At 44.1% G+C, this 12,340-nt stretch overlaps 1 protein-coding gene across 1 annotated transcript in view; it reads right to left on the bottom strand.

Moving 5' to 3' along the window:
• gda (guanine deaminase) overlaps window positions 1–12,340 on the bottom strand; it is a 56,391-nt gene that overhangs the window by 6,429 nt on the left and 37,622 nt on the right. Inside the window, exons 8-11 of the mRNA XM_043716437.1 lie at window positions 10,518–10,625; window positions 8,316–8,413; window positions 6,985–7,052; window positions 3,697–3,843 (exon numbers count right to left, since the gene is read on the bottom strand). Coding sequence (XP_043572372.1) covers window positions 3,697–3,843; window positions 6,985–7,052; window positions 8,316–8,413; window positions 10,518–10,625 — 421 coding nt within the window. The remainder of the gene's footprint in view (window positions 1–3,696; window positions 3,844–6,984; window positions 7,053–8,315; window positions 8,414–10,517; window positions 10,626–12,340) is intronic.

The following is a 12,340-nucleotide window of genomic DNA, read 5'->3' on the forward strand; positions in this document are numbered from 1 at the left end:
GATGATTTGGTTTATGCAAAGGTTGGTAGGGTGGAAGGTGAGCACCAGGGGTGTTCTGTCCTTGTTACGGTTGGAGGGGTGGGGTCGGAGGGCGGAGGTGCAGGATGTGGACGAGATGCGTTGGAGGGCACCTTTAACCACGTGGGAAGGGAAATTGCGGTCTCTAAAGAAGGAGGCCATCTGGTGTGTTTTGTGGTGGAACTATTCCTCCTGGGAGTAGATATGGCGGAGGCAGAGGAATTGGGAACACGGGATGGCATTTTTACAGGAGGTAGGGTGGGAAGAGGTGTAATCCAGGTAGCTGTGGGAGTCGGTGGGTTTGTAAAAAATGTCGGTGTCAAGTCGGTCGTCATTAATAGAGGTGGAGAGGTCCAAGAAGGGGAGGGAGGTGTCAGAGATGGTTCAGGTAAATTTAAGGTCAGGGTGGAATGTGTTGGTGAAGTTAAGGAATTGCTGAACCTCCTCGTGGGAACACAAGGGGCGCCAATGCAGTCATCAATGTAGCAGAGGAAGAGGTGGGGAGTGGTGCCGGTGTAATTATGGAAGATGGACTGTTCCACGTAGTCAACAAAGAGACAGGCATAGCTGGGGCCCATGGCTACCCCTTTGGTCTGGACGAAGTGGGAGGAATCGAAGGAGAAATTGTTAAGGGTGAGGACCAGTTCGGCCAAACGAATGAGAGTGTCGGTGGAAGGGTACTGTTGGGGATGTCGGGAGAGGAAGAAATGGAGGGCTTGGAGGCCCTGGTCTTGGCGGATGGAGGTGTAGAGGGACTGGATATCCATGACTGATGGATGCAGATTCAGTAAAAAAATTCCAAAAAGTAAAATGGATAAATAGTTTGAGAAAGAAAAATTATAGGAATATAGGAAAGGGGTGGAACTGATTCTTTGAGAGGGCTGCCGCACACTTAATCTGCTAAATAACCTCATTCTGCTCTATACTGTTCTATAATTCAATAATTAGATGACGTAACGTTCAAAATACGGGGTACATTGGCTGCTCCACAATCCCAAAAAGTTTTCATTTCTGAGGCTCAGAACATGGAATACAAAAGTAGGAACAGGCTGTTTGGCTCCTTGAGGTTTTTATTCAGTCACGAGATGTGGCTGCAACTAACAGGGCCAACATTTACTGCGATTGCTGATTACCTTTGAGAAGATGTTGCTGAGCTGCCTTCATGAATCGCTGCAGTCCATGTGCTGTAGGTAGACCCACAATGCTCTTAGGGAAGGAATTCCAGAATTTTGACCCAGCAACAGTGAAGGTGCAGTAATATATTTCCAAGTCAAAATGGTGAGAGGCTTGGAGGGGAACTTGCAGGTGATCATATTCTCAAGTATGTGCTGCCCTTGTCCCTCTGGATGGTAGTGGCCATGGGTTTGAAAGGAGCTATCTACTAAGCAGCTTTGGTAATTTATCTGCAGTGTATCTCATAGATAGTACATACCACTGCAACTGTGGATGTTGTGCCAATCAAGCGGGCTGCTTTATCCTGGATGGTGTCAAGCTTCTTGAATATTGTTGGAGCTGCATCCATCCTGGCATGTGGGGACCATTCCATCACACTTTTCACTTGTGCTTTTAGATAGTAGACAGACTTTGGAGAGTCAGGAGGTGAGTTACTCACTGCAGTATTCATAGCCTCTGACTTGTTTTTGTGGTACAATCTAAATGTATTACAACCTTACTGTATCTACATGGCTAGTCCAGTTCAGTTTTTGGTTAATGGTTGACAGTAGGGGATTCAGTGATGGTAATGCCATTGAATATAAAGGGGCAATGGTTAGATTGTCTCAATAGAGATGGTCATTGCTTGACACTTGTGCAGTGGGAGTAGTATTTGCTACTTTATAGCCCAAGCCTGGATATTGTCCAGACCTTGCTGCTTTTGGGCATGCATTACTTCAGTATCTGAGGAATCCTGAATGGTGTTGAATATTATGCAATCTGCCCTTATGGTGGAGGGAAAGTCATTGATGAAGCAGCTGAAGATAGTTGGGTCTAGGACACTACCCTGAGGAACTCCTGAAGAGATGTCCTGGATCTGAGATGACTGACCTCGAACAACCACAACCATCTTCCTATGTGCCAGATACGATAATAACCAGAGGAGAGTTTGCCCCCTGATACCCATTGATTCCAGTTTTTCTAGGACTCCTTGATGTTACAATTGGTCAAATGCAGCCTTGATGTCAAAGGCAGTCAGTCTTGTGTCTGTTAAGCCTGCTCTGCCATTCACCTGGGTCATGGTTGATCATTTATGCCTTTTTTTCACGTGCTTCCGATATACCTTGTCATCCTCAATATTTAAAAGTCTATCAATCTCTGTCTTGAACATTCTCAATGACTGAGCTGAACCATCCATCTGGTGTAAAGGTCTCCAAAGATTCACTACCACCTGAGTAAATAAATTTCTCTGTATCTCAGTTCCATCTGATTGTCCTTCATTCTGAGGTTGTGTCATCCCTGGATCTCCTGACAAAAGTTTCCTGAATTTGGTGGTGAAAGAGTGTTATCCATCGGATGAGAGGAAAAAAACAGCCTGAGAAGGAGTGATAGGACACCGAGAATTTGCTTGTTTTGTGGAAAAAGAGCAGCAATATTATGTGAGGATGCAGCAATGATTTTCACGAACACAAAGGATGTCTAGAAGGCCTGGCTATTGTGTACCTGTTGTTACTTGCAGTGCTTGTTCTCATGGATCATAGGATACCTACAGTGTGGAAACAAGCCATTTGGCCCAACAAGTCCACACTGAAGAGCATCTCACCCAGACTCACTCTCTCTACCCTTTCCCTGAAACACTGCATTTCCCATGGCTAATCCACCAAAACTACACATTCCTAGTCATTTTGGGCAATTTCCCACAGTCAATCCGCCTAGGCTGCACATCTTTGGACTGTGGGAGGAAACCAGAGCACCCAGAGGAAACCCCTACAGACACGGGGAGAATGTGCAAACTCTACACAGACAGTCACCTAGAGGGTAGAATCAAACCTGGGTCCCTGGCGCTATGAGGCAGCAGTGCTAACCACTGAGCCACCATGCCATCAATGTTCCGCTCAATTAGTACTTCTTATGCAAACCTACACTATTGGAGGTCACTCAATCAATTCTGGAGATCAAAGGTAAATGAATTAGCATACTATCACACAATGAAAGCCATACAATGATTAACCCTGCTGTCAAACTTTGCACTCAATATTTCAGCATTCCTTGCCTCTTAGCTTGAAACGCAAAGAATAAATACAAAGTGAAGGCTCAGGAATGATCCAATAGAGGTCTTCAAACTAGTAAGGAGTTTTAACGGTAGACATATGGGCATTCTTACTTATTGACGTATACAAGACCAGAAGGTATAAAATAAGGTAGATACCAACATATCAAATTCAGGAGAAGATTCTTTACCCAGGAAATGGTGAGAAATTTAAACTTGCTATCACAAGGAGTGGATGAGGTGAATAGTGCAGGCACATTGAAGGGAAGAGTAGATAAGCATGCAAGAGGAAAGGGAAGCCAAAGATATGCTTATTAGCTGTGATCAAGTAGGGTGGGACGAAGTAAGTGCAAGTATTAGTATAGACCAATCGGGTTGAATAGCCTGTTAGTGCCACTGAATAATTCCACTGTAATTATTATGTATTTTGTTAAATTAAAAATAAAGTTTTATGAAGTTTAGTGACAGTTTCCTACCTTGACTGCCACCAAGAGTAGCGAGCCTAAATATTTCCTGGTATGTAAGCCTTTCATTATTGGAAGATTGAAAGCCCAGAATTTTGGTCACATCAATTGCAGCTCGCACGGCATTAAGTACAGACGGAGAGTAACCACCTGAAACATCTAAAACAGATATTAATAATAGTTATCATAGACCTGTAAAAATAGCTGAGTGACTACATGAGAGGATATCTTTTATATTTCCACCAAATGGTGGGTGATCTTGGTAGGTGAGACAGGCAAACTGGATATGGGATTTGTCCTGCTATCTCCCTACTTCACTTTTCGACACCACCCCCTCCCTGGTTGCAAACGCTGGTTGGACATGTTCCTGGAAGTGTCATCACTGTCATTCTCCAATCACCAATACATACTCCCAATGGGAGACAACATGTACCCGGATTGCAAATACTCAACCATGTGTGGACTTTCCTCAAACATGGGAGGGGCAAAGTTATGTATCACTCGGATCCATTTCCAAAGTGTGCTTTGGAATGTCTTGAAAGGTGCCATAGAAATATAGGCTCATCCTTCCCTCTTCCCTCCTCACCCTTCTCTTCCTTCATTCGCTCATTCCCCCGTTCCAGCTACCTGTCATTCTCTCATCTCTCCTTTCTTTCTTTCCTCCGAATACCTGATGGAGGTTTGGGAGTTCATCCTGAGGCCATTAAATAAATTTGAATGAAGAGGCTAAACTTTTTCTCCCACCTGAACTCCTGTTAACGACATTGGATGTTTTACTATGTCGAAGCGCTACCTTCTCGTTGTCTCAGCTTTTGATTATAGCTGGCAGATAAACCTCAGTCATCCACCTCCAACACCCTGTCTGCACTGAGGCTAATGACTGTTTATGCTTCTTGCACTCCCAATGCTCCTTTATCCTACCTTAACGTCACCCCCCCCTTCTCCTACCCAGATACAGTCATCCATGGGGGTGAGGAGACAAACATTGGCTCTGATAGAAGGTCCCAAGACAAAATTGTATTTCCTTTCTTGATCAGAATCACTCACAGCAGCCCAGAGAGGCAAGAGTATGTACTAGAACAATCTCTAGATTCCTGCTGTCTGACACTTGAGATCTATTTAAGGAGCCTCCAGGCAGGGAAGATCAATTAAAACTGTTAGAAAACTGCAACTAGGTTGATTTTCCCTCTAACCAGAGTAATTGCTATCTGCTGTGATACCAGAAGAACTGGCATATCTAACTATAGGTAACTTTGTGCACCAATATACCAGCAGATCTCAGCTTTGACCCAGTCATGATGTACCAGGTAAACTTGATTTTGTTGTGATTTTGCAGGTAACTTGTGGACTTGAGACTGGGTGCCTGGTTCAAACTTACCCACTTATTCTCACAGCCTGTCACGCTCACTCACTCAGCCAACACCCTCAATCATTTAATCACTCAACCTCACTGAGCCACTCACCTAACTGACTTACCCTCAGTCACCAACACCGTCAATGAACACTAGGCGACAGGGGAGTGGCACTAGGACCAGACCAGCTCTGGAAGGGGTGATGGGGGAGTAGATTGACAGCCCCAGGGAGTGAGGGTAGATGTTGGGGGGACTGGCCGAGAGGCCTGAAACATGTGGCCAACAGTGTCCGGGTACACTTGCAGAGACAGTGTCTGGCCGGGGAAGGGGAAAGGAAGTAGAGATGCAGGGTCAGTGATTGCAGCCACAGGACCATTTACTTTCAGTTCAGTAACTGGCTGCTGCTGGTGAGACAAAGATAGCACCGGTTGCGGAAACCTCCCTCCCTCTACCTCAGTTCCCAAAGCCCATTGGTTGGCAGTTGGTTTGGTGCAAGTGGTGACCCCCTGTCCACAGCATGGAATCAGATTTCCTGCTGTGTCTGTGCATCCAGGTTGAGTGAAACTAAGAGCTGAATGATTGGTGCAGATGGCACTCAGTGGGGACAGCCTGGAAGGGGCAGTAATGGCCTTGTGGTATTATTGCTGGACTGTTAATCCAGAGACCCAGTAATATTCTGGGAACCAAGGTTCAAATCCTGCCATGGCAGTTGGTGTAATTTGAACTCAGTAAAATCTGGGAGTAAGGTTCTAATTGTGATTGTGAATCCATTGTTAATTGTTGGGAAAAACCCATCTGGCTCACTAATGTCCTTTAGCGAAGGAATCTGCCATCCTTACCTGGTCTGGCCTACATGTACTCCAGACCCACAGTAATGTGGTTGACTCTTTACTACCCTCTGGGCTATTAGGGATGGGCAAAAAATGCTGGCTTGGCCAGTGATGCCCTCATCCCATAAATGACCGCTCTTTGGGCGGTCCGAAACCAGCTGAAGGAGTTGACCCTGACTGAATGTTGCAGACTGGCACATTCCAAGGTCCAGGTATATGTGTTGAGGGACGCGCTGAAGCTTGGGGCAGCTGCCGCCAAGGCGCGGTGGGGAAAGACCACCGTGTAACATCTGCCTGCCTAAGAAGAACAGGGGGCCCACGCAGTCATGTGGGCTATGCTGACGCCTCAGCAGAAGGGCTGGGTAGTAAATGTACAGACTTGTATACTGGAAAAATAAATTTTGATGTCTGTATGTAAAGCAATGTAAGGTGTGCACAAGAATGGCACGACCAATTGTATAGAGATCCAAATAATTTCATGAATAAAGTTTATTTTTGAAATTAAAAAAAGATTTGAGAGATGCTGAGAGAGGGAGGGAGGAAGGAAGACAGAGGGATAGAGAAGTTTGAGTCTGCAATCAACTTTCAAAATCTGCAGTTAAATCTCCGGCATCCTAAGAAACGTTTTTAAATGTTTGTATACTTTGTTGGTAGTAATTTGTGGTAAAATACAATATGGAGCAAGGAAAAAGTGGTTTCATTAATTACCAATCCATAAAGACCTGCATAATGGTGGAGATGTTCATGACGTTTCCTTGTATTTTCTTTGCAGAAGTTAGTGAAGAAGACAGGGATGGAAGGGAGGGATGAGAGTGTTCCAGTGAAACTCTGGGCCGGTGTGTAGTAGGATACTTGGAGCCCCAAGGCAATGGTTGACCAGAACCAACATGAAAAATCCAAAAGTGGAAATTGCCAAAGTGGAATATCTCAACCTAATAAATGTCAAATACTGCAGATGCTGGAAATCTGGGACAAACACAGAAAGTGCTGCAGAAATGCTGCAAGTTTGGCAGCATCTGTGGAGAGGGGGAAATAGTTAACATTTCAAGTCTTCATATCTCAAATACATTCTTATTAAGAAGCAACAATATTTAAACAGCACAAGATCTTTTACATACCAGTTCCTAGTCCTATTTTCACTTGGTGATTCAAAGCATTTCGGACATCAAATAAGCCACTGCCAAGTCTAAAAGGTAAAAAGAAAGAGGACTAATGTCTCCATATCCTTGATGAACAAGTTCAGCTTCCACACTGGGTTTTATAATGCATAGACTTGAATGTAATCTTCACATCAACTGAGTTCTAAGGAAGCATCCCTCAGCCTGAAGTGTTAACTTTGATTTTTTCTCCACAGATGCTGCCAGACCTGTTGAGCTTTTCCAGCAACTTCTATTTTTCTTTCTGATTTCTGGGATATACAGTTCTTCTGGCTTTTATCACAATGGTACATCCAACTCTTGAAGCGCACTTTATCTTAAAGCTAGGTATTGTCCAATAAAAACAGTAGGGAATTCAAAAGAAACTTCTTTCCTTTGAAAGTCTTGAGAATGTGGAACTCACTTCCATTGGGAGTAATTGAGGTGAGTACTTGAGATGCCTTTAAGGGGAACCGAGGCAAAAATCTGAGGTGAGAGGAATAGGAAGATGTGCTGAGTAAGTGAGATAAGGTGACGAGAGGGAGTGCCAGAGAAGGTTAGTGTGGAGCATTAATTAATGTCTTGGACAAATTACCTGTTTCTGTTGAAAACTCTGATGGAATTCTGTGTAAAAAGGCAGCCAAAAAATTGCCAAAATTTAAAATCTTTGAAATTCTAGACCTGCATCCCTAGTTGGAATTTCTAATCATCAGGAAATGGGAGAGGTGGGATCAAGCTTCTACGGTCCCGCACAAAGCAACCATTGTGAAGTTCTGGTCTGAGAGGACCCTCTCTACCAAATCTCCATGTTTCCATGAGACAGGGGGGTCATAGGACACAGCCAGAGAAAGCTGGGATTCAGCCTTGCCAATTCCAATGTTCTTCCACGAGAAGCAAAATTTTGCATTTATTGTGCACCATTCATTACCACAGGATAACCTGAACTGCTTCACAGCCAAGCAAGTCCTTCTTGAACAGCTGTAATCACTGCTGTAATGTAGCAAACTCAGCAGCCAGTTTGCGCACAACAAGCTTTCAAAGACAGCAATGTGATGATGACCAGAGATTCTGTTTGTTCAGGTTGGCCAGGACACACTGGGAACTCCCCTAGCTTTCTTCAGAATGCTGGCCATCTGAAGGGTCTGAAGTGATTTGGTTTAATGTCCCACCAGCAATGTGGCACCTCAGACGTTGCAGCACTCCCTTTATACCGCACTAGAAGGTTTGTCCTGAATTTTGTGCTTAAGGGACCACAATGCTAAGATTTACAACAGGAATATATCTGGCCCAGATTTCTGTGGTTGTATACTTACGAGATGTTTGAATTAGGACAGTGTGAAATGGCTGCTCCCTTTTTTTGGAAGACATTCAGCTCATCGTTGGAGAGGTATACTCCATGTGCCATGATTGTCTGTGTGAAAACATCATTTGTGACAGCCAGTTAATGACCAAAAGCTCATTTAACTACAATCAGCAGCCTGGGAGATATCCAGGTGAAGGTATATAAGAGAACAGAGAGATCGATGAAGCAACTGGAGAGACAAGAATAAGAATACATACATGGTGAGAGAATAGAGGGGATGTAGTTAGCCACACCACAAAGGATCATGAGTATCTTCCTCCATTAGAGAGAGACAATAGATCAAATATAGCTGGAGGGGTACTAAGTGTCAAATATGGGGAGGAGGCAGGACCTTCAAGAAATACAGACAAAACAGGGTTTGAACCTACACTGTTGACTTTATCCTGGACCACACTCTAGTCATCTAACTGAGCTAATCAACTTCCAAAACCAGAAGAGAGAAAAGGACAAACAGTGAAAGGAGTAGAGAGAGAGAAAAAGATAAAAAGAAAGAGAGAGAGAGAGAGATAGGCTAAAAGTATGGAAACCATCTCTTTACATAAAGCCAAAATGGAAATTTGCGGGATTATAGGAGAGCGATTATAGGTTTCGTTGAACGGCCCCTTCAATGGACCAGTACAGACATACTGGATTGAATGGCCTCCTTCTGTGATGAATCATTGTATAATTCTATGACAGGATGATATCAGGAAAAGACCATGTAATCCATCTGGTCTCAACTCCACAACCGTATTGCATTATGTGCCATAATACATATGCTCAGCACCCAATCAAAGTTCTTGGTCAAGAAACTGATTAATAAAGTCAAGTCAATTGGGAATGAAAACTCTGGGTAATTTATCTCCAATTCCAAACACCTCCCTACCCCCCACCCCCCACCACCACAGCATGTCCCTGGCCCCACCCTTCCCCTGGACAATACAGAATCAGTCCAGGACAGTCCTTTTTTAGAAGGTCATGTCTATCTAATCAGAAACAGACTTGTCCCTAATAATAAATATGTAAAACCAAGACAAGCAGAAGACTAGACATGAATAGGAGCAGCCAAAACATAAAAGACAACTTGAAAAAGTGCAATGCGACAGGAAATCAGCATGCATTGCTTGAAATAGTTTGTTCCATTGTTTATGAATAGTGTGAGCAGTGTGAAATCCTGCACAGGTCATTATAGCACCATCTCCTTCACAGGCATTGCTTTACTGCAAACAAATTGACACACATTTCTCTCTCTTGTTTTAACATCATATTCTGGTGAATATAATATAATAAGACAGAATCTGGGTGAAGGGAGTCAGGGGATGATGGAAGGGGAAACAGGGATGAGGGGGTAGGAGTAGTAAGTAGGGGTAAAGGGCCTATGTTTGTTCCCTGCTCCTATGTTCCTATGAATTGTGCAAAACTTGAGGGTAGGTTCTGACTAGGTCTTGGTACCATCACTTTCTCTGCTTTTCAAAATAACTCCCAGGGTGGCAGATGGAGGGAGGGCGTAGCAGGTAATGCATCCCTCATCGAACTTCCCCCATTCACCACCCAGAACTGGTGCTCCAATAAAAGAAAACAAAATTGAGATTTGGTTTGCTATCTCACCTCTCACAACTGCAGGACATGTTGCAGCCACTTAAATGTTTCTGGACTTCCATCACCATTATGACATAGCTAATGCAGCAGACAATTTGTGCACAGCCAGACCTCATAAATATAATAGTGATAATGGTCAAAAGGGGTGGCACGGTGGCTCAGTGGTTAGCTCTGTTGCCTCACAGCATCAGGGGCCCAGGTTTGATTCCTGCCTCGGGCCTCTATTCAACCCAACTAGAAGGACAGACAGGACTCTGATTCAAAAACTGTGACAGTGTAGCACTTCTTCAGCATTGCGCTGTGAGCATCAAGCTAGATTTTTGGTACTTAGGTGTTTGGAGGAGGATTTGAATCCACAGCTTTGAGTTGGAGACACAAGGGCTATTTGCTGAGCTCAGGCTGACATCTAAACAGCAGAAATAGCTGGAACCCCCACGTCTGTCCTCTAGCTGAATTATTGGGCCTGTCGTCAGACATATGAGCTTAGAGTACAAGCACATGAAGGATAACAGATGTTTTAAGAACTGCTCCAAGTGATTGTTTGAAGAAGAAGAATGTGGCATCGCGCACTTACCTTATCATTCAAGAGGCTGTGTCTGTCATAAACATCAGTATAATTCTTGCATTCTGGAAACAAACTCTTCACAAGCTCCACTTCGGCACGGGACTCACTTATGTGACTCTGGTTATATATAAAAAACAAGCTTATTTGTTTCTTGATGCTGCAATGAAATTCTTCAGTCTCTGAAGTACATGTTGTGAACTTTAAAAGATAGTACAACCTCTGAAAAAAGGTTGTTTTACCAAACTTTTCCTATCATTGGTTTTGTTATATAAGGAGACAGTGAGGTCTGCAGATGCTGGAGATCAGAGCTGAAAATGTGTTGTTGGAGAAGCGCAGCAGGTCAGGCAGCATCCAGGGAACAGGAGAATCGATGTTTTGGGCATAAGCCTGAAGAAGGGCTTATGCCCGAAACGTCGATTCTCCTGTTCCCTGGATGCTGCCTGACATGCTGCGCTTCTCCAGCAACACATTTTCAGCTTTGTTATATAAGGGGTTGGCCTCTGAAAAAATTAAAGCCAAACATTGAAATGAGCACTACTCAGTATGGCGTGTCATACAGACTTGGATGAGAGAACAGCTCTGGATCTCGGAGGATTTACCATCAAGATCCCCCTCATAGTCTGAGTAACAATGTCCAGCATTTCAATGTAACTTGCTATAATGCAATAAATCACATATTGTCAAAGACAACATAATTGCATTAAAATATCTGGTGGCTTTCTTCTATACAGTAGATAAGTTATGCATTTTAGATCCTAATCTAACAGGTGAATGGTGGCAACAAATGTACCTGTTAACCCATTTACTGATGTATCTGCAGTGAACGTCCATCACATAACACGGTAAGCAGTGGTGAGCTTAGAGCAAATCTTCATATGCAACATTAAGAAGGCTACTGACAATGGGCCAAAGTATATGACCATTTAGGGACTGGCATGCTAAATGGGGCATGAACCATATGACATCCTCACCACTTTATCCCAGATTAAATGGTCTCACCTAGAAAATGGTTTGCAACTTTACATAATTTATACTGAAGTGTAAGACAATAGAACAAGCTTGGGTGTTGCCATGTTACATAACAGTACTACTGCTCTGGAAATGGGGTGACCATCACCAGCAGAGATCATGTCAGAGGGTAAGTGAGAATGTTGGTGCCAAATTACAACCTTTTCAAATGCCCTGAGATGCAGGAAACACTTCATAACAATTAAAATGGTGCATAACTAGCAGGCAGGTGCAGAGCTACTTCATCCACATGTAGGACACAAGTTCAGAGTCATACATTCCACAAAGGGAACTTGGTTACGTGCAAAGGTACCTCAAGTCTTCAGTGAGCCTAGATCTTATGAAATCACATCCGATGGAGCAATATTGTGAAGGGACTGAAGCCAGTTAAAGGAGGTACATGGTAAATAATCCAGACATGGATGGTGTGATGGAACACTACGGCAGTAATCAACATGATGATATGTCTTCCTCCCCCTCACTGAGGACGAACGATCAGTCCTCAGCAAAGGACTCACCTTTGTCCCCCTCCGTCCACGCATCAATGAATTTAATACACGCCGTGACATCGAACAATTCTTCCGTCGCCTCCGCCTACGAGCTTACTTTCACAATCAGGACTCCCGCCCACCTTCCGAGGACCCCCTCGCCCACCTCCAACACACTGCATCCACCTGGACACACCGCGCTGGCCTATTACCTGCCCTCGACCCCTTCATTTCCAACTGCCGCCGGGACATTAACCGCCTCAACCTGTCGACCCCCCTCCCCCACTCCAACCTCTCACCCTCACAACGCGCAGCCCTCCAATCCCTCTGCCCCAA

The sequence above is a fragment of the Chiloscyllium plagiosum genome, chromosome 2 (assembly GCF_004010195.1).
Source record: "Chiloscyllium plagiosum isolate BGI_BamShark_2017 chromosome 2, ASM401019v2, whole genome shotgun sequence".
In the NCBI taxonomy this organism is placed as follows: domain Eukaryota; kingdom Metazoa; phylum Chordata; class Chondrichthyes; order Orectolobiformes; family Hemiscylliidae; genus Chiloscyllium; species Chiloscyllium plagiosum.